Raw genomic sequence first — 22,346 nt, 5'->3', positions numbered from 1 at the left:
TAGAATTATAGGAATGCATTAGCCAGTATTTTCAGATGCATTTAACTTTTGGGGTGGAAAGAAATTGACTTAATCTCAAAAATGCCTGAGCTTTGGGGAAGCTTTAATGTACTCTCTTGAATCTGTGGACTAAATTCCTTTGGTTTGGTTTTTCTTGATGACTTAAATTGCTTCTACATCCACACTTCTATCTCTCTGGAGAATGCTGTGGGAAGGTGATGGAGGGCTAAGTGAATACAGTGACTGTTTTAGGTAATAAGTATTCCACCTGTTGTTTTTCATAGCCACATTTTAATCAGATGTGATACCTAACCCCTAATGAGACACTGAACAGCTGCAGGGGTAAGGGAGAGGAAAAGGGAAGGAAATTGAGTTGTGATTCTCAAAACAGTACCAATGTGGGGGTTGTTTCCTGCTGTGCAGGAGCATGCATGCGGGGAGCAGTGCAGAGCTCCCATCTGCTCTGCTCAAGGAGGGTGACAAACACCCCTGTGAACTAGAAATTTACCTTCCTTCCTGGGGTGGAGCACATCTGTGGCACCTTAGGTGCATTACAGTAACTGAAATGCCACAATTCAATGTTTGAATGCAGTTTCTCTTCACTCCTTGCTGGAGTTCCAAGTGTGATTCAGCCCTGTCAGTAGTTTTGTAGTAAATGAATCTATGGCTGCAACTAAGAATCTGTGGCTGTTCATCACTGGTTGTGTGTGTAACTCATGAACTGGAAACTGAAGATCATAATTTCAAGTTCTTCATGTGATGGTCCATCAGTAATGATTCTTAAAGCACTCCAATTGCTTTTTTTTTCTTCAGGTACAGGTAGTGTTTTAAGAGGTCAGACAGCAAGCTTAATGAGGTCAGGCTTTCTGTGGAAGCTTCTCCTGCTCACATAAATTTCTCATACCTTTTATGCCAAGGAATGAAGTGTTACTTTAAATTTTGGTTGGGGGTTTTTTTGATGATGAGGAGGATTTATGGTATATGTTCTCTTCCCCTCCTGTTATGGGAAGAAGTCTTTGGACTTGAAGATTTGTTAGGCTGAAAGACTGGCAATAAAGCTGTTGGAGACATTTGTGCTCTGCAGTTTTAGCACTGCAGTCTGATGCTTGGTTGCCTCCTTGTGTCAATATGCATTTTCCCCTGACAGTATGTGGTGTGTTAACAGCTTCTCCATCGCTGTCTTGGGGAGGATCTCAGCAGACTCATCTTCTGCTGCTTGGACAAATACATGAATTCACCAAACTGAAGGCAGATGAAACTACCTCAGTGGGACAACTGCATTAATGAAAGCCTGATTTGGAAAGTGTCTCAAAAGACCATGTCATCCACCCTCCCAGCTTTGCTATGTCCACTATCACCTCTAGTAGAAGTTTGTCTGACACGTTCTTAGAAATTTACAGCATGAGAGACTTGATAGCTTTGCCAAGCAATGTAAACCATGTGCTTACCTTCCCTTTTGGAAGGTGTTCCTGATCTGTAACCTGAGCCTGTTTTCTTCAGTTAAGGCCTACTTCTTAGATGTGGGAAAAAATGCCCTTCACTGAAAGCTTGATCTGCCTGTGGGGAAAAAAATCCTTACGTGCTTCATGCAGTTTCTTAGTTATAAACATCACTGCTTTCCATGGATTGGATTCTGCTTACAGGGCTCCTTTGCCTTTCTTACTTCAGGCTCTGCTCCAGTCGGTTTATCTGCTGTGAAGAGGGCACGAATATCAAAAACCATCAAAAAAAAGCATGTGGGACTCTCAAGTCTTGCTGTGGCAAACTATTTTGCAGGTTGCACATGTGTATACATACAGCCCTGCTTGATGCTTGACTTACACTAAATTGTTTTTAATTATATACACTAATTTGTCACTGAGTAACGTTTGGACTGCAAGCTGCAGTCATTAAGACTTAGTTGGAATTGTGGCCTAGCCAGATGTTTAGCAGGCAGGGTTTTTTGCAGCTAACTAGTCCTGCCCTTGAAGGTGTGGCTCAGCCCTGCTGTTGTGTGGATCAGCAATCTGTGTTCCTGCAGCAGACCTGCCACAGGGCTTGTGCTGCCTCTTCTCTTCCCTCTGCACTGGCTGAGCAAGGAGCCCACAGCTTGGACTTGGATTGCAGCTACCTGCCAAGAAATCTTTATAGTAATCATGTAGTGGAATTACTCGTGATCATCCTGTTTACCCAGACACTGTGGCAGGACAGATCAGGGATTATAGAATTGGTTGGTCTGGGTTGGAAGGGACCTTAAAAGCCCATCTTGTTCCACCCCTGGCTATGGGCAGGGACACCTTCTACCGGAGCTGTCCAGCCTGGACTTGGACACTCCAGGGATGGGGCAGCCACAGCTTCTGTGCCAGGGCCTCAGCACCCTCACAGGGAAGAATTTCTTCTGTACACTTAATACAAATCGCCCTCTTTTAGTGGGAAGCTCTTGCCCTTGTGCTGTCACTTCAGGCCCTTGTCCGAAGTCTCTCTGCAGCCCGTTTAGGTACTGAAGTGTGCAGTAAGGTCACCCTGGAGTCTTCTCTTCTCCAGGCTGAACCCCCCACCTCTCTCAGCCTGTCTCCAGAGCAGAGGGGCTGCAGCCCTTGGAGCATCTTTGTGCCCCTCCTCTGGACTTGCTGCAGCAGCTCCATGTCCTTGTGCTGGAACCCCAGGCCTGGAGGCAGCTCTGCAGGAGGGGTCTCACCTGAGCAGGGCAGAGGGACAGATTCCCCTCCCTTGACCTGCCGCCCATGCAGGGGGATGAGCCCAGGACATGGTTGGTTTTGGGGCCTCAAATGCAGATTGCTGGCTCATGTTGAGCCTGTGTTAAGCTGGACTTTTTCTAGGTTCACTGTCTTTTAATTACTCAACTTGGTTGGTGTTCTGAAGGTGTCAATGAGCAAAAATTTTCTTCCGCATTGTGTTAGCAAACTAATGGCTGTGCTGAGATGGGAGCACTGGATAAGCAGTCTTTCCTGGAAGCTCTTGGTGTTGCTGTGTGCTTTGAAAGCAGAGGGACCATTTTTTCTGGAATTGTGCAGGAAAGCTGCTTGAGGCACTTACCTGCCACTTCCAGACTTCAGTGGTTCAGGCTGGGGTTGTCCAAGCTGTAGGTAACTGCTGATACCTTCGTAGTGGAAATGACTTGTACCTTTAAGTGGTGGTGTTTGTGTTTAACTCTCTAAGGGAGCTCTGCTTGTGCCTGGTCAGGGGAAGGACCAGAGCCCAGCTCAGTTAGCAGGCTGTAGAGCACCTGACAGCATGGCTGAAACTCAAAGGCTGTCTGCAATCAATGGGAATTGGGTGTACGTTTTTCCACCCCCTTCAGCTGCAATACAGTGAGCTCACACTGAGCAAATGATGTGCTAGGAATAATTCTGCATTGGAGGAAACAAGGGGATCCTGACTGTGTGAGGGTGGTGTGCTCAAATGAAAGTCTCTAGCTGTGCTCACCCTTTCTGGCTATATACAGCTGAAATTGCATGAGGAAATCATGCAACTTCTGTTGATTACTAAGGAAACCTGCACGAGAGGAAGGGTAGAATAAGCTTGTTATTTAAGCATTTGTATGCCTGTTAATCTCAATGCTTGTTAAAAAAATGTGAAGTTATTCCAGGACCTGTTAGGGGTTTTCCTGCCCTTGTGTATGATGTGTTACAGAGAATTGGAATTGAGGAAGCGAGCAGGTGAAGGTCTGATTCCTTAGGGATCATCTCCAGGGCACTGTAACACCTAGTGACAGCATTTCCAATGTTTACAGGTTGGATTTTCACTCTCCAGTTGCTCTTTTGCTCTGTTTAGCCAAATGTTACTTAGCAACCTGACCTCAAATCACTGAGACTCTTTTCATAGGAGTAGAGATAACCAAAAACTATGATAAATTTCACGGTGGCTTTTTAATTATGGCATGGATATTCATATCTCCTTGGTGTACCTCTAACTTTCCCTGGAAAGTTGAGGATTGCCTTACATGAGGGTTTCTGTTACACTGTCTGGGTGTCTCATTGGTGTGTGTGAGTAATCCTTATACAGGTGAGTTTTAAGACCTACATGAGCACAGTGCAAAAGCATCAATGTCCCGTGGTGCAGTAGAATCTGCCGTGAAAAGGCTGTTAATTTGTGTCTTGGCTTTAGATCTCAGCAGGAAAAGTTAGCTTGTATATCAAAGTGGTGATAATTTTGATCTTAACTTCTCTCTGATATTCACAGTTAGACTCCGATACCTGGAAGGCCTAAGGAGACATTGAGGATAACTGTGTGATGGAAATGTGTAATCATGAAAAATATTGTCTGAATAACTTCTAATAGTAGTTAAGCAATGCCATTTGCTGCTTACCTCAAGAGCTGAAACTGCTTTATCCTTTTGTACAAAAAAATCAAACTGCCCCTAGGTGTTCCCAAATATTATGTTTTAACAGATGCCATGTATGATACATCAGCCATTCTCCATATGTATTTTAGAACATCTCCTTGGAATATCTGAAGTCCATATGGCTATGTATGATGAAGATATCTTGAAAAATCCCTTTTATTTGGCCATTCAGAAGCGACGTCCTGATCTATGCAGCAAAGTTGCAGAACTCCATGGTATTGTAAGTATGAAAAAGTATATTTAAAAGCTGCTTACTAGGTAGTAGTGATTTGAATTTATATCATATGTTTGCTATGAAACATGTAAAGATTATTTGAAGCCTACAAAACTTGGAAATGAAGCAGAACAATTTTTAGTTCAAGTTGCACATTATTTACTAATATGGACTTTTTGATATATTGCAAGGTAGTAAAAAGCTAAGGTTGGTGTTGTTTCTATACTCTACAGGAAACTTATTTTCTTTTCTATGAACTGAAGTTACATATCCTCTCACAAGTTTATAACTTAAATGGGATTGACCTTTTGAGATGCCTGGTGGACAAGCAGTTACTCATTTGACAGCATTTTGCATAGCAAAATAAAGCTATTAAACTGACCTGGAATAAAAACTCCAGTCCTTAATATTTGCTACTCGGAATATTTTGCAATTAATTTTCATTCACAATTAAGTGTGTAGAGACTCCATTAAACATGAAGGTTATTGTCACCTGATAGTACAATTTGTTTCTTTCTAATTAAGAATTTGCCCCAAATTGCCAATCTGTTTGCCTAAACCCAAGATATTTGTTAGATCTTTTTCTTTCTGATGGATTTTTGCGTGACTTTGGATATATGCTTCACTTTTTTATTAGCTGCTTAATTTTAAGTAATCTGTTGCCATTTGAAGTTGTTTGTGGCTGGTGCTAAGTAACTAAAGATTTAATTTACTTCCCTTAGTACTGTTTGCTTCAGTTGCATGTCAGCATTTTTTCAGATAAGTTACTAAGTGAAATTTCTGGATTAATTATCAGACTGTGTGTCTAGTGATAACCTCTCCTTTTTTTAAAAATAAAAGCACCTAGAATTCCTGTATGTTTACTGTAAATATTGAAAAGCCTGATGTTTTTCAGATAAGTTACTAAGTGAAATTTCTGGATTAATTATCAGACTGTATGTCTAGTGATAACCTCTCCTTTTTTTTAAAAATAAAAGCACCTAGAGTTTCTGTATGTTTACTGTAAATATTTAAAAGCCTGATTTAATTGCTTGCCTCGTAAGGACTAAAGGTATTGATGTATAGCTGGCAATACTCAGCATTTCTCTCTTAAACATGATTTAACTTTTTTTAGGTGCTAGTTCCATGCAAAGGAAGCCTTTCAAGCAACAGTCTTTCAACCTGCCAGTTTGAATCTTATGTTCTGAAGCCTCTGGAAGAAAATTTTCAAACCTTAAATGGAAAGGTATTTCTGTTTGATATCTGAATGTAGCTTGGGGACACTCCAGTAAGTGATTCACTGCTGCTGCTGACTGATTGTGTGGTTACACACAAGGCAAGCAGGGCTGACACTGCATAGGATCCCAGGCTTTTAATTTGTAATTTTGCTGTACAGTCAGAGAACTTGGGCATACAGCTTGCACTAGAGATAGTTTGCAGGCTGCCATCAGGATTTTCCTGTTCCAGATGTCCTCACTGGAGCTGCTGGGAAAAGAAAGCCAGGTGTGAGAAATACACACAAGGTGTGGGGTATTTTTCTGAGGCTGGGATTAAGTACTGATCTTAAGCTGTTGGGATTTTTAAATTTCCTTTCTACTAAAAGTGCTCTAAAATCTGGAAACAAGACCTTGGTAATTATCTGAAACCTCTTTTACAAGTCTACTGCTGGAGGAAGTGGCTGTAAGCAAGGTTCAGCCAGCCACTGCCCAATGAAGCATGAAAATGTGAAATTTCTCCAATTTGGCTCTTTCTCGCCTTGCAAGTTTCTCTTCTCCCCCTTGGAAATGTGGCTATGTGAGGCAGAAGCAAAAGAGCACCTTTTTTTCTGGCAGTTTCACACTTGTTCTGCTGTGTTGTTTCAGGAGATCTTCATACAAGGAAACCTCATCATTCTAGGAGCTGGTTTTAATTACACTCTCTCAGTACCGGTTCTCTTTGAGGAAACCTTTTACAATGAAAAAGAAGAAAGCTTTAGTATATTGTGCATAGCTCATCCATTGGAGAAAACAGAAAGCTCAAGTATGTATTGATGTCAGTTTGGTGGCTGCTTTTGCAGTGTCTGTGCTTAATAAATGTGTTCATTCTGGAGAGTGTTGGCTTGGTTAAAAGTCCTTGGCATTTATTAACTTGCTGGGCCAGATGTTGGTGTGCTGCTGCAGAGAAATACCAAGTGCTCCCAGCAAAACTGGTGCTGAGACTGTGATGTAAATGCTGTAGAATTAAGAATGATCTGTGGAATACTTAATCCAGCATGATTTTTCTTAGCTGTGCTCAATTTAGTGCTGACTGCTTAAAAAAGGGATTTAATCCTAGATGTGATTGTGTGTGTCTTGAGATGCAAGGTGGATGCACAAATAACTGTAGAGGTAAATTCTTTCATGATCACTTTGTAGGGGGATGGAGGTTGTGTGGCACAGTTAGGTAGCAGCCTCCTGATGGTGGCCCAACTTAGGAAGTTGAATGTCTCAATTTTTGTCCTGCACTGAAAGTGCTCCTTAAGGCTGTGAGACTTTTCAAGACTGCTGTCAATACTGTGAATGTTAACAGCATGTCCTTGTGAACTTGTATAACAATCTATGTTTACTAATTAAGAACAGAAGCTGCTTAAGAAGCTTGGAAGCTTCAGCTTTTTCTGAGGTAAAAACACTAGTCTTCCTAAATAAATAAGAATATTTGAAACAAGTGAATGCAAAGAGAAGTAGTGCTAGGGTAGTGTGAAAGTAGTACTGTGAGGGAAGTATGGAAGGCTTTTAAAAAAAACAACCCAGCTGTCATTCATATTGCTTTAAATTCTGTAAGTGTTAACGTATATCTCAAAAACTGTTCTTGTGGTATTCTTTATAGCCATTACTTAATATAGTCATATCACAGTCTTTCAAAAGTGAAAGAGCTTCTAATTTCACAAGTAATTTGAAAAGAATTATTTAAGCCTCTTATTAGCTGGCTGGCTTTGACTGAAGATGAAAGATTTGCCTAGAAAGAATTTTTGAAAAAGAGCATGATTCCTGAGTGAGGGATTCGATTCAGTTGTCTTATTCATAAAAAAAGTGGATTTGCTTTAATGTTGCTCCATGTAACTTTGCTCTCCCATTCAGAGAAGGCTTGTCTAAATAAAGAATAGCTTACATAAAAGTCCACGATGGGATTTTTGCAGCTCACTTAAAGCACCCTGACGTCCTGCATGGTCACTCTGTCAACACTGTAATGTGCTTTTCTTCTACTTTCAAGCTTGACTTACACAACTCATAAGCTGAATGCATGTGGTAATAAATGATCCCAACGTAAAAAAATAAGTGAAATCTGTTTTAGCTATTCCAAATAAACACTTGACACAAAAAGCAGGGGAGCCTGCTCAAATGTGACTCATTAAATTCTTTTAATTAAAGGCAATACCTCTAGTTAAAGGTGCAGTGAGCTGAGTTCATATTTCAGTGTACACAAGCTGGCTGTATATTTAGGGACAAAATGTAATTTACCATTAATACATATATTAAGCCTGTGTGTTAATTCTTGGCTTTTATTTTAGGTGAATCTACAGCTTCATCAAACTCCTATTCTCTTAAAAACATTGAAGATGTTAGAGAGTTCTTGGGAAGGCACTGTGAGAGATTTGATAAATACATAGGATCTTTCTATAGAACATTTAAAGAACACGAAAGGAAAAGCCTCCGTCACTACATAGTCAGTATCTTCCTTCCTGATGTCTAATTTACTAAATATAATTAGCTTCACTGGTGCTATTATCTTTGTCTTACTGAGCTTTTCTGTGTCAGAGTAGCCTAAAGTTGTGAAAGGGGAGGAGGGAGAAGTGGTAATTCACATTTGAGAATTTCACTATCTGAACTTAGTTTAGTAAATGCAATTATTATTGCTAAAACTCTTACCATACTGTACACTTTTGAGACAGGGAAGACTTACATTACTTATTTAGGCTTTGCTCCTCCAAGTCCCATTGACCTGAACCTGATGGCTGTTATCTCTTCTCTCTCCTAGGATTCTGTTAATGCACTTTATACCAAATGTCTGCAGCATCTTTTGAGAGATTCACACTTGGTAAAGACTTACTCCCCTAAATACATAGTACAGTGTTACTTAGGCAATAAATTATCTGACTTTCTCTTGCTGTTTATGGCTTTGCTTTTCTAGAAGATGCTTGCAAAGCAAGAAGAGCAGATGAATCTGATCAAACAAGCAGTTGAAGTAAGCATCTGAAATGAAGGAAAATAATTAGCAAGCTGTTCTTAATTCTCCTTTTCATGCCTAAAATACTTTTTTTTTCTACAGATGTATATCCATCATGCTATTTATGACCTAATCTTCAAATATGTGGGGACGATTGAGGCGAGTGAGGTAAGTTTCTTTGATTGTTCCATACTAGTGATATTCTTCTAAGGCATTTAAAACAACCTGTTGCCTTTCTATTAATTAGGATGCTGATTTTAATAAAATCACGAGGAGCCTTCAAGACCTGCAGCAAAAAGACATTGGAGTGAAGCCTGAGTTCAGGTGAGAGAGACGAGTGTGGATTCTTGAAGAGTCACTGAGATCCTGTCTTAAATAGGATCATGCCAGCCAAAATGTTTTCCTTCAGGCACTAGCAAGTTTTTTTGTACTTTCATTTGAGATGTAACATCAAAGCTTTGCAAGTGTCATATGAGGACACTCTGTGCATTGATGGTTGACTCCTTTACTTTTATATTTTTAAGCCATATACAGGATACAGAAATGCAGGTGCACTGGGAGTAGAAGTGGGAGTATTTTGGAACCATTCTTCATTTCAGCTCTGAATAAGTTAAACTTGGGCTTTGGGCATCCTGCAGAGGAACTCTGTATGCTAATCATTTCTTTCTAATTATTTTGTAGTTTTAATATACCACGTGCAAAGCGAGAGCTGGGTCAGTTGAACAAATGCACTTCCCCTCAACAGAAGCTGCTTTGTCTGCGCAAAGTTGTACAAATTATCATGCAGTCTCCAAGCCAAAGAGGTCAGTAATTAGTCAGTTCATAACTTTAAACTTAACCAGCACCCACAAAGCGCTTCAGTATACAAACAACTTTGGATAGGTCTTGGGGATCAAGCACAGTTGAGCTGGAGTCTCTAAGGTCTCTGAACAAGGCAGAAAGGAAGGGAAGTGAGGTAGATGTGTCAGCACTGGTTCTTGTGGGCTGAGGTGGGGTACTGAGTTAGCTTGTGTATGTTTTAGGTTGAACATGTGGGAAGCTCACATCCGCCAGGACACTGAGGGTGTTCCATTTTAAACACTGGAGATTGTTGCTAGATTATTCTTGTGTATTTTTCTATGCTCCCCTTGACATCTTGAAATTGAGACTCTGGAGATGCATCTTTTGCAAAATGCAAATGATGGGTGGGGCTAAACAAATGTGTTGCTGTGGATTGTAGACCTGATTCTATGATCCAAAAGCACAGTCCTCTTAACCTGGCACTTACTTTATCTAGCTTAAAAAGAGAAGATACTGCTACAAAGCAAAGAGAGTAGCACAGTGAAGTTATGCTTTCCCTACTTCATCTCTTCCCTAGGAAGACTGCTGGGTTATGGAAAAATGTATCACCTTTCAGCGTACTCTTTGCCCTCAAGAATTTCAGAAATCTTGAGCTAATGCTCTGGCCCTTGCTGTGTGGGAAGGGAGGGATGCTAGTCAAATATTGCAGTGTGTACTGCACAAACTGCATCTGTGTGTTGGCTCCTGGCAGACTGTTTCAGTGAGAGGTTGAGAACATTTGGAGGCCTGCCCCGGGCTCTCCGTGCATTCTCTACTAGTAGAGCTGGCCCTCAGTCTCAAGAGGCAGAACTTTAGAATTATTGCTCTTGATTTGAACCATGACATGGCTAATACCAAATTTTTGTTTTTAGTTAACGTGGAAACCATGTGTGCAGATGATCTTCTCTCTGTTTTGCTGTATTTGCTTGTAAAAACAGAAATCCCAAACTGGTATGTAACTGTTTTAGTTATACAGAACTCCTTCCTACCATCTTGTGTAGTGCTGCTGTAGGGACAAATGTTTCTGAACATACAGTAATAACTTATTGGAAGTGTAAGGTCCTGTTAAAATGCAGAAAATGTTTTATAGGACAAATAGCAAAGATATGTTATATGTGTAACTAAATGGAGGAGCTATCAGGAATGTGCCTTTGTTTTGATCATTAGCCTAGAAAAAAGTTGTAGTGGGAGGCCATCTCTCAACCCAATCTGTGTGTCAATACAGCCTTCACAGAGTGATTCTCTCGTCTGTGTTGGGAGCTGTGACACCTTTATGCATTTCAAGATTTGGTGTGTTTCTTACAGAGGAACTAGATGTGAATGTTTAATTACTTCCTGCCAGCTTGTGCTATTGTCTCCTCATTTTCAGTAAAGGTCTATCTAAACCTTCCAGCTGTACCTGACCTGATTCTCTGTGCTGTTTTATCCTGGATCTCTGAGATCAGCATTTGGCCTTTTAACTTGTAGCTATCACTGTGGTGCTTATGGTGCTGGAAACATTGCTTCTCTCACTTCAAAGATGTTGATCTCCCATTATTGTCCTTATCCTTCTATTCCTTCCATCCAGTTGGTAACTCTTCATTGAATATTTAAGAGATAAGTAGAGTTCTGGTCGCTCTGCAAGCTCAGAACAACCATATTGCTGGCTTAAGAAGCTTTTTAGAAGCATTTTTCCAACTCACCCTGTTGTCTGCCCGGATTGCCTAAGATGAGCTGCAGTATGCCATGCTAGTGTCTTAGTTTCAGTGGTTCACAACTTTAACCTTTTTCTTTTCAGGATGGCCAACCTGAGTTACATCAAGAACTTCAGGCTTTGCAGCTCAGTGAAGGATGAGCTGGGGTACTGCCTGACCTCCATCGAGGCTGCAATAGAGTACATCCGGCAGGGCAACCTCTCTGACAGATCAACAGTAAGCTACTCTTAAAGCCTGTCCTGTGCTTGATACCTTGTAGTAGCAGGCACAGCTTAAATTTTTGTGTAACTTAAAAATGCTTAGCTGTGCTAGCAGAATGGAGATAGCAGTGTAATTTAGAATTATTCAGTACATGTTCATACTGGAAGAATTCCATGTGTTTCCAGTGTGGGTTTCAGTGCTGCACTGAGTTGATGGCTTAGGGGGGTTGGGTTGCAGGGCTGTGATGAGGTGCTGTTTGAAGGACAAATTTGGCCCTTGGGATCTCTGACCTAGCAGGGGCAGGAAATCTATGGATGCATGAGAGATTTCCTACTGGGCAGCTAGACCTGCTGTCAATCTGGTCACATCCCTGCAGGCCAGTCAAGGGTGATGCTGATGTGACTTTGGAGACTTCTATAATTTAAGAACTTTGTAGATTATTTAGTCAAGGAATCCAGTCTTACCACTCCTGTAAAATTTTCTACTGTTGTAAAACTAGGTTTTCCTGAGCTGATGTGGACATCAAAAGGAGTGAACGTGGAACCAGAGTGAATTCAATGTGTCTCAGTCTGCCCAGCTGCAAAGCACTGGAGTCTAACTGCAGGGGCCAGAACAGTGGTTCAGTGTGCAGGGCTTGGGATGGGACAGCCTGGGGCACAGTATTAAGAAGCACTTAATGTAACATTTTTGGCCTCTTGTTATTTTTGGTTTTGTCCTTTCCTGGGATTTTTCCATAAACTTGTGCGAGTTTGTTTTGTACACTCAAAAAAACCCAAAAACCAAACCAACACTTTCATATTGTGCAAAGAGTGGTATTTCTTGTCTGTAATTGAATTGTAAAAAAAAAATAAAAATGCTAGCTTGAAAGAAAAAACCTGCTATATGATTTTGCTTCCTGCAGTCACTTGGCTGTCATTCACAATCAATACACAAAGAGCAGTGCTGAAAGAAAACTGAAACCAAAGCAGATTTGTCTTCCACAGCAATGCCAGCAAACTAAGAATATACTGCTCTTAAATTTCTAGAATAAAGACTGTTTCCTATTAAATACCTGATCCTATCTGTCTTGGTGTAGTTAAGGATAGCAGCTTTTATACTGGGATTGCATTCAAATATTGTAACTTAAGTGCCACTTCCATTAAGGTACTGTGGTTCTTTGGGAGGGACCTGTCCTGAAAGATAAACTATATATTTGAGACGTTTAAGTGAGGAATTCAGTGTCTGCACCACGAGAAGAACAAGCCATTAGTGTTCCTGTCCATACTTCAGCTGGATCAGCTCCAGACCTAGAGAACTTCATCACTTCAGGGTGAATGTGCAACACAAAGTCCTCCTGCATTGCCTTTCCTTGGAGTCAGCTTGGCTGGAAAGCAGCAGAACCCTGAGGATGAAGTGAGGGACAGCTTGCCCTTAACACAGCTGGAAAGGAAACAGCCAGACCACCCTTTTCTCCTGGGCAGGAGAAGGTGGCACACAATGAAAAGAGACTGAGGTGGAAATGGAAAAAGAATAATGAAGAGGTAGAGGAGCATTGCTCTCCCTTCATGAAGTTACCAGTTGAGATATTTCCTTTACTCTCTGGTAAACGGGATGAACTTTGAAGCAGCAGCAGCTGTCATCTTGCTGCCCTATGATTTCCTTCTCCAGACTGTGCTGGAAGGGGGTGTGGGGTTGAAGTGAGCAGGAGCATTGCTGTGCCCTGGGGCTTCATTACAGCCCCTCATGTGGTTATGCTTAATTTTATAGCTGGCTTCAGATGGAGCTGCTGGCAGCTGAGTAATGCTGCTGTCCAATCCCTAATGAAGATTACTCCAGAAAGAAACTCAGCAGGGAACTAATGTACCCTGAGGGATAATGGGCATGTTCTCACCCTCCTGTCAGTAAGTGAATTGCACTCGGGATGTTCTTGCCAAATCCCTCCACCCAAGGTCATGGAAGTCCTTGTCAGACACTTTGTGGGGAAGAGAGGAGCCTGTAAAGCATGAGATAGTCAATTTTATTTTCTGAATTTTCATTATTCAATTAGAATTCCTGTTAACAAGTGTTTGGTACTAGCTCGTTCCTTGGCACAGCTAATGTGTAGTAAGACTGAAGTTCAGAGGGTTCAAGTCAGGTATAAAAAATAGGGAGTCAGAGCCAGCCATGAGGGAATAGGCAGCATTTTGTTTCATGTGTGGGAAGAACTTCAGATGGGGAAATGATCCCTACTCCCCCTCTCACCAAACACTTTATTACCCTTAATTTGTGCTCCTCTTCTGGCTTCTGCCACCTGTATTGCCTCCAAGTTATCAGTTGTAATCTGTGAGAATGTCTTGGGGTAGATGATTTCAAAGGTATACTCTCATAGGTACAAATATTTTCCTTTTCTACACATTGTAGTATTAGATTAAAAAGGTCATTAATGTTTGGGTGTGTATTTTCTAGACAACATACCCTTAAAATACCTGAAAGTCCCACTCTAAGCAACGGCTTTTGAAAAGAAATACAAGTTCTTGGGTTGTAAGTAAAGCTGGTACAAGTGAGTTCTGGCTTTGAAGGCCCAAACTTGTTTAATCCTTCAGTGAATATCTGATAATTTTCATTCCATATTTCACTATTGAAGATATGTGGTATCACCTGAGCTCTTTTTATTCTGATTTATATAATAAATATATAATACTGCTACGTTAGGGTTACTGTCTCATGTGACTCTCTTAAAAGAATGATTCTACTTGGGGAGCGCTTCCCTTGAAGACACACTGTGGAAGGAGCAGTTCTAAAACTACAGTAGTTCTTGCTCATGGTTAATTAGATTCTCCACAGTGAAAATGTAAAGCTGTCTGTGAGCATCCACACTAGAAATTCTGATTAGACATTACCAGCAGTTAAATTTTTGATCAAATATTTCTTAGGGAAGTTGTTCCTGTTCAGAGTGAAAAATCCATCCAAGGACACTAGTGTTATATGCCTTGTAATTCTGAGAAGGTATGTCGAGTATCCTTAGCTAAACTGCAGATCTGAAAAGATTGGTGAATATTTGTCATCTTTATGTTTCTAAATCCTGAGAAGTACAGAGAAAAACTTTCATCTCCAGACCTCACAAACATGCTTTTAATGATGTTATTTGCTGAACTCTTAAGGGTTTTTTGGACAGCTTTATGAGAGGCATCTGTGTTGATTTTGAAACATGATTAGTCCTAATTTCTAGAAAGTCTGAATCAACTGATGTTTATTTGCAGTTTATGAGGCTCAAATTTCATCCTGACTTACTAATGTAAGGGTGGAGTCAGACTGGTTTTACTCATTTACATCTGCTCTTGACAGACTTCAATTGCAAAAGCCATGGCCCAGATCCTAAACCATCGAAGTTTTCCTGATACACGTGGGTGTGTGTCGTAAATGCAGTGGTTTTCTCTTTTATGGAGGCTGAAGTCTTTCCATTTCTGGAGAGCCATTATCCTACAACAGCACCACTGCCAACCTTGAGCAGCTGTGCATCAGAACCAACCATGTGCAAAAGTTTCCATCTGCATTCTTAGGAAGTGTTTTCATTAGGTTGTTGTTTTATTTCATGGGAGGGTCTGGAACCCAAAATCTAACTCCACTTAATAATTTTCACCTGGCTTTGGAGGCATTTACATTCTTCAGTGCATCCTGAAGTGTATCTTTAGGTGTCTCTAAGTACTGATGCAAGGGTTGCAGCTGTATCTGCTTAGCTCAAACCAAGTAGGAAATCTACACAGATGGATGTCCTGCAGAGCAATGCTTTGCCTCGTGCAGTATTCTATTTTTCAGCCAGCAGCAGAGTTCAGGATTCTTTGAGTCAGAGTTGTATCTGGGTCATCATTTTTAGTAGCCATCAGTAGACATGTTTTATGTGAATTTCCCTTAATTTCTCCTCTTGAGAAAGCTGTGTTTTACCTCTTACAGTTCATGTTTTCTTTGATATGTATTTTTTAGTTTTGCTATGTTCTTTTTAAGATGGTACTGCCATAATTTCATTAATGTTAATTCACAGTCAATTTCAGTAAAGGAATATTCTGGTGGACATCTGCTTATTTCTAGGAGTACCCAGTCTTTTATGTCTCAGAATCTTAAAAGTGAAACTGATTCAGATTTCACGTGTCTGATAATTCATACATAGTAAATAAGTGTTTAGTATTTTTAAAAGCTAATTCCACTGTTAGGGTTCTGCACTTTTGCCTGTAGATGTCTATATAAATAATCAATCTGTTTTATTTCCAGGAATCTGAGAGTCTGTGTGACAAGCTGCTCTTAAGACAGAGGATGAACTTGTTGTCCCAGATGTCTGCTGCACCAATAGACTGCTTGTTTAAGGTTAGTAACTTTTATGGCAGAATATGTATTTGCACATTTCATATTTATATCTATCCCTTACTGCAGTTGTATGGAATTACAACTGGAATTCTCTGGAATGTAATGAAGGGTTAATTACATTAGTACTGTAAAATGTCTTTTAGTAGATGCTAAAAGTGTCTTTTGAATTGAGTACCTTTCTGTGCCAAAGCCTTGCTAACATAATGTAATCTTATGGATTTCAGCATGTGTTATATGAAATATAGAAGCAAATGAGGATGAAATGCTTCTGCTGCTGGTATTGTGTGACCCATTTAATGCACAGATGTGATACTGCTTGTGTCTCACAGCTTTTAGTACTTGAAATTGGAAGAGTTATCTGAAATAATTTAAATGTAGTCACCTGACAGCTACTTCATGTTATCTGTTAATCTCACACTGTCATTCTAAAAGAATTTTGCCTATACAAGGACACAAAGCAGAGCTTCTAATTATATGTGTTCACAGCTTATGGCTGGAGACTTAGTAATTTTATAGACATGTTTTTGCACAGAGGGAGCTCAATTTCATGATTGAGTCTAAAGAGAACAATAGGAATTATTTTAATTTTTTTATAGAAAGTGAAGTAAGCCAAGAACAGTTTCTTTTTAATACTGAATGCCCATTAGGGGGTTTTGTGCTGTGACATTGTTCATTTCTGCTTTCTAATGCTTGAATACGTCTTTCATAATCGAGTCCTTTCATTTTGTGCTTCAGTAAATTACTCTTGGCTTTTTTTTGTCTTAAAAGGAGGCCTTTTATATTGGTTTCTCATTCTCCTCTTGGTTTTTTTTTTTTTTGTAGCATATTGCTTCAGGTGATCAGGAGGAAGTGGAGCGGCTGCTAAGTCAAGGTGACAGTGATAAGGACACTGTACAGAAAATGTGTCACCCGCTGTGTTACTGTGACAAATGCGAGAAGCTGGTTTCTGGGTGAGCACTCTTCACCCCACAAATGCATAGAAAGCTGTGTAAAAGCCTTTATCTAAGATTTGCTTCAGGAACTACGCTGCTTTTGGTTATAGAGGAATTTGGGAGCACTTCAGGATGTAGTAGAGAGCATGTGGGTGGGTGTGGTTTGAAAAATCAGATCTATTGAGAGCATACAGAATCCTTTGGAACCCACCCGTTCTCTGATGGAGCCTGTGTGGGCTTTGGTGAACGTGGTGCTTCTTCTCTTCAATCAAACTTACAGATCTGGGACTAACCCACTTCTCTTAACAAAATCTAATGGAATAATTTGTCAATGTAAAAGGATAAAAAGTTCCAAAATCAGTTTTTTACCATCCTTGGCAGCTTTTCCCTTTCCCTCCTCTTTCCTACCACCACCTGGGTAATTAAGCTGCTTTCAAACCATTGTGTTTTAAAGGAAACTGAATGACCCTTCCATTATCACTCCCTTTTCCCGAGATGACCGGGGATATACTCCACTTCATATAGCTGCTATTTGTGGTGAGTGGGATTGCTGTTCTTCACTAGTGTTTCCTACTCCTTTTGCTTCTGTGTTCTTTGTCAGCCTGTTTCCCACCTTTGTATTAAAGTTGGAATTCTGCATGAAGTTGTTTTTTTGCTTCTTGGCAATTGAAACTTTGCTGTTTCTATCTGAGCACAGACTGAAGTCATTGTATATTCTTTTAAGCTCAGTTTCTTATGGCTGAGTTAATCTTTGGTTGTTGACTCTACTTTTGCCATAGGGGTTACCACAGTGATGCTTTCTTCAGCTTTGAAAAAAGTAAAAATGTATCCTCAGAAACCAGGAGGTTTCTGGTTTGTTTTAAAGGACTGGTAGATTGAGAAATTACTTTTCTCTTTCCTGCAGCTAGCTATGCATTGTAGATCTGTAACACCTGTATTGTAATGTTCATTATGTAATTGATTTTGCTTTTATTAGAAGCTGTATTATTTTCTTAGTGGGTGGTTTCTTATTTATAATTTCCTTTCTTGTTATTCTATTGACTCTAAATATTTTCTTTTGTTACTTGTAGGATACAAATATAGCTTGCTTTTAGCTGGAAGTTCTTTTACAGGGCTTTGACATTGAAATATCTGCCACAAAAAAATCCAAATACCAAGGCAGTGAATATGCAGTATATGGAAACACAGTATGCAGAAATGCAGGTTATTTTGGTTTATAGTCACTGTTTGAATTTGAAAAGTGGCAGTGTTCTTGTGCAAAGTTTACACCTTTCTTTGGATGCTTGTTTTCCAAGGTCAAACGTCATTAGTGGATTTACTGGTAGCCAAAGGAGCCATTGTCAATGCCACAGATTACCACGGTTCAACTCCCCTTCACCTCGCCTGTCAGAAGGGATATCAGAATGTTACAGTAAGCACAACACCTAACCTAAATAATAAACACATCACTCTTACTAAGCTCTGCTACTGTTACTGTCATTTAGCTCTTCTGGGGAGCTTTTACCAGAAGCTGTCAGAATGGAAGCTCTTTCTTCATTGGAGTTTGCAAGATATTTTATTTTTTCTCCTACTGCAAGGTTTTCAGCCATTGGTAATAACCAGATGGCAGCTCTGCACAATCCATCCACTTTATTAACACAGATGCCCAATACATAATGCAAAAGGAGACCATCTCTGCTCTTGCTTGAGACAGAACAACCATTGCAGTCACTGGGCTGAGTTAAATGCTTCACACTGTGTTTAGGATAGACTGTGCAACTGCAGTAATTGTTGTCCGATTGAATTTAGTGTATGTGGTATTCTTCAATTAGCATTGTTGAAATAAAGTTGTCTTCACTTGCATAAGCTCTTGAAATGTGAGGTAGATGATGTAGTGAATATATTGCAGTGTATGCTGCAGTACAGAATCAATTTTTTCCAATTAAAATTCTGAATATGTGAGAAGAGATTTTGTGATTCTCAGGGTAGGGTACAAATAGTGCTGCAGTGCCAAGAGGGTGGTGTCTGAAACAGGAGGCAGAGCTAGTGTCTCATGGAGTGCTTCATCATGCCAGAGCCCTAAAGGAATCTGCAGAGCAATAATTGTTTGTACATTAATTTTTTAGCTACTTAAATGTCTACTTTTGCTTTTCTTTTAAGCTGCTCTTATTGCACTACAAGGCAAGTACTGATGTTCAGGACAATAATGGAAATACTCCACTTCATTTAGCCTGCACTTATGGTCATGAGGATGTAAGTAATTGTTTTGTATCAAACCAAATGGGTATTCTAATGCAATGGAATTAAACTGATGCAAATTAGCACTAAACTTACATATTTTAAAAAGTAAATAAAAATATTTGAAGGCCAAATTGTTTAATGCTTTAAATAAGGACTTTATTTGGTAGTTCATAGCAATTTTTAATGTGACTTCACATTAAAGATAGCAGTGCTTTGCAAATCTAGTTGTTTAACTCTTTATTTAATGACAGCGAACCACTAAAGCCTTCTCTTTAGGTAATGGGTTACATAAGCAGCAATAAAAACAAACCTTTTAGGACTGTGCCTGTTGTCTGAACTGAGACACACCACTATAATTTATTTATAGCTTTCCTTTTCTTCCCAGTGTGTCAAGGCTTTGGTGTACTATGATGTGCACTCCTGCAGGCTGGATATTGGCAATGAGAAGGGAGACACTCCTCTGCACATTGCTGCTCGCTGGGGCTATCAGGGCATCATTGAAGTGCTCTTGCAAAATGGGGCAAACCCAGAAATTCAGAACCGCATGAAAGAGACTTCTCTGCAGTGTGCATTGAATTCCAAGGTATTCCTCTTTATCTTCCAGCCTGGTTTCTGATTTCTTCTCTTTCTGATGCAGCACCACAGAGGTGGAGGTGTTCACTGCTAATAGGGTTTCACTATTAAAGAGAAAAATGTGTGTTTCACTTTGAGGAAGAAAGGTCCCATTTTAACTCCAGCAGTGGAAACACACTCTGTGGGATAGAACATGAACTTGTAAATGGATACTTCTCATCTGCTCAGTCATATTCTGTTGCTCATTATTAGGTTGTCAGCTGATTTGTGTTTCAGTTAGTAGATTCCTCTGTGAGTGGAGTTACATTGGTTCTCTTTAATATTTTTGTGCAGATTTTGTCATTGATGGAAGTAAACTACCTAACATTTGAAAGAGGACAGAGTGCTTCTGAGGTAACAGCCCATGCAAGTTGCTGAATTATTTCTTGCCTATGCTTATCCTCCTTTATTTGATATTTAACCTTTTCTGGTTGTTTTTTGTTTGTTTGATTGATTTTTATATGTTTTTTTCCAACTGTAAGTCACCCCTTAGGTCTCCTCAGCACTCAACAGAAACTTTCAGCAGAGGATCATCTGTCTCAAGCTTGTCATCAGCATCAACTGATCTGAGGCAAGAAGAAGCAAAAAACAGTTATAAAGAGGTAAGACTGAGGTATAGGTTTTGACAGTAAGCAAAGTGAAGGAAGCTAGAAGAGTGATAATTTGTCACAGCATTTTCAACTTCTTCCTCAGGAATAGCCTTCTGTCTGGTTTGGAAAATGATTACTGCTGTCCTCAGGGGATTGTCATCTCAGTACCTGAGCACTTATCTTTGTGTGGTTTCAACAGCTCTGCTGGTTATTTCTGGGGGAAAATTGACACCATTTCTGAAGTAGTTGTTTGTATTTATTGAAGTTAACTACGTAATTTGAGAATTTGTTGAGGTTTACCAAAGTGCACTGGCAGACAGTGCCCCAAGGCCCTGGCTGTCCTATCCAGGAATTAAGTGCCACTGTTAGCTTAGCAAATCTGTCAGGGAAAAGAGACTAGTACAGCCATGCTGGCAAACAACAAACTGGAATGTTAAGACATGCTTTCAAATAGGCATGGGAATCAATTTTGTAACAAGTGAACAAGTACAGACTATATATTAAATATCTTGCATGTATGTGTTTGCTGATTTTGCTCTGTCCACACCAGATGGCATCCTCTGAATTTCTTCCTGTGAGGTCTCAGATCCATACTTCATTACCCCTTCCCAAGACTGTCATACCACCACTCATTCTGATGCTTCTTTTTATTTTCCTGGTCTGCCTATTCATTATTTTTTTCCAAATTGACCTCCTAAGTATGTTTGTTTCTCTCAATATCACCACTACATTCAAATTCTTTCTTTTCCTGGTATTAAAAGGTTCTTCTCCTGCCAGAAGTTTCAGTTTTCTAAAAATATTGAAGAAACACAAAGATGCAAATTTTGTCTGGACAATATGAAGTCACACTTGAGTTGCTCTGTGAGAGGCTCAGTGTAGGGCTGGACCTCCCTGTTTGGTGCAGAGTCAAGCACTCTAAATAAATTCTCCTTGTAGATTGAGGATTTATTTTTCTTTGAAGGAACAAATTTATCACACCCAAGTGCTAAGACTGTAGTTCAGATCAGGGAAAAAGATTACAAACTGCTTACACCTGAGGTCCTTGCAGTTAATGACCTTCTCTGTAATCCAGCTTTAGCTGATTTCTGTTTGCCAAGTTTCACCTGGGCTCCCTGCTCAAAGAGGCAAGAGCCTGATGCTGAGAGAGCTCCATGGAGGAATCACCACTGGAAGTAATGGAAACTGGTGCAGTCAGTTTTCCAAATTTCAAGGTTTCCACCTTGGATTAAGGGCATCCAGTCAGATCTTGGTTAAGCAATACTGAATTAAACTTTAAAATGAGCCAGTCATAGTGGCTTGTTTATTATGACTTAGAAAAGAGAGAGTGAAAGAGCAAGGATTGTAAATTTGGGATTTGCTCTGTTGGAACTAAAATCTCCGTGCACAGTTTCTGTTCAGCAGCTGAAAAACTGGCTATGCAGGTGAATTGTAATAGGCTTGTGTCTTCTATTTTTACATTTAAAGGAAGGTTCTGTTCCATGGAAGAGTGAGAAAACAAACTGGAAAGAGGGGGAAATGCATGTAGCAGACATTTTGCCCAAAGTACTCTTAATAAATTATCTATAAGCTGCATAACAAATGTACCACTGCTGGGGCCTGAGATAGCATTTAGTACTTTGAGAAAGTTGTTATTTTTGGAAAGAAATTATCAGAGCTTGTGGGTCACTGCTATTAATGTTGGGCATCTTGTGTGGCCTGAAAAGTCCTTAAGGTGACGCCTGAAAAGTCCTTAAGACCTCTGCATTGTTCAGTGACATTGTTCTGTATGATTAGGGGAAGTTTAGGGGAGGCACAGACCTCCCTTTTGTATATAGTGAATTTTAGCTGTATTTATAGAGAGATTGGGATTTATTTCACCCAGCTTCTGGAAGACAGTTGTCTTCACTTCATACATTTGTTTCCCTTCCTCAGTCAGTGGAGGGAGACTCACTTCAGAGAGGAGTTAATGTCAGACATGCTTAGTTTGACCTGAGTTGCACTCAGGTGTTATTTGTTGACTGCATTCCATTCTGTCGTTACCAGAGAGGGAGTTTAAAAATAAAAGGCCTGGCTGAGATTCAGACAGCTGATTTTTAGACATTCAAAATTAGGAAAGAAAAATCAAAGAATCATAGATTCTGCCTGGAGTGACCAGTGCATGACTCCAAGGGCTTTCATCCTGTATTAGAAAGGTGGTAATAAACCCAAACTTAGCAGTGTTCCTAAGAAGAGATAAAAATTGAGAGATTTAATCTGGCTTCT

At 40.0% G+C, this 22,346-nt stretch overlaps 1 protein-coding gene across 7 annotated transcripts in view; it reads left to right on the top strand.

Moving 5' to 3' along the window:
• The window catches only part of ANKRD27 (ankyrin repeat domain 27), a 54,679-nt gene that overhangs the window by 17,681 nt on the left and 14,652 nt on the right, over window positions 1–22,346 (top strand). For 3 of the 7 annotated variants that reach the window (XM_041426674.1, XM_041426681.1, XM_041426667.1), the window contains exons 2-20: window positions 4,435–4,565; window positions 5,674–5,784; window positions 6,401–6,557; window positions 8,065–8,219; window positions 8,532–8,591; window positions 8,685–8,738; window positions 8,823–8,888; window positions 8,968–9,044; window positions 9,402–9,523; window positions 10,412–10,490; window positions 11,317–11,449; window positions 15,659–15,751; window positions 16,574–16,701; window positions 17,138–17,220; window positions 17,979–18,094; window positions 18,823–18,915; window positions 19,289–19,486; window positions 19,810–19,869; window positions 19,998–20,117. In XM_041426674.1, coding sequence (XP_041282608.1) covers window positions 4,464–4,565; window positions 5,674–5,784; window positions 6,401–6,557; window positions 8,065–8,219; window positions 8,532–8,591; window positions 8,685–8,738; window positions 8,823–8,888; window positions 8,968–9,044; window positions 9,402–9,523; window positions 10,412–10,490; window positions 11,317–11,449; window positions 15,659–15,751; window positions 16,574–16,701; window positions 17,138–17,220; window positions 17,979–18,094; window positions 18,823–18,915; window positions 19,289–19,486; window positions 19,810–19,869; window positions 19,998–20,117 — 2,007 coding nt within the window. In that variant the 5' untranslated portion in view covers window positions 4,435–4,463. Of the gene's footprint in view, window positions 1–4,391; window positions 4,566–5,673; window positions 5,785–6,400; window positions 6,558–8,064; window positions 8,220–8,531; window positions 8,739–8,822; window positions 8,889–8,967; window positions 9,045–9,401; window positions 9,524–10,411; window positions 10,491–11,316; window positions 11,450–15,658; window positions 15,752–16,573; window positions 16,702–17,137; window positions 17,221–17,978; window positions 18,095–18,822; window positions 18,916–19,288; window positions 19,487–19,809; window positions 19,870–19,997; window positions 20,118–22,346 lie in introns of those variants that run through there. The other 4 variants (XM_041426689.1, XM_041426659.1, XM_041426697.1 and 1 more) reach the window with 3 other exon arrangements.

This window comes from Onychostruthus taczanowskii, unplaced genomic scaffold, assembly GCF_017590055.1.
Source record: "Onychostruthus taczanowskii isolate IOZ18803 unplaced genomic scaffold, ASM1759005v1 scaffold113, whole genome shotgun sequence".
NCBI classification, from domain to species: domain Eukaryota; kingdom Metazoa; phylum Chordata; class Aves; order Passeriformes; family Passeridae; genus Onychostruthus; species Onychostruthus taczanowskii.
Note: the sequence above shows the minus strand (reverse complement) of the source record. Positions and strands in the feature narration are given on the sequence as shown.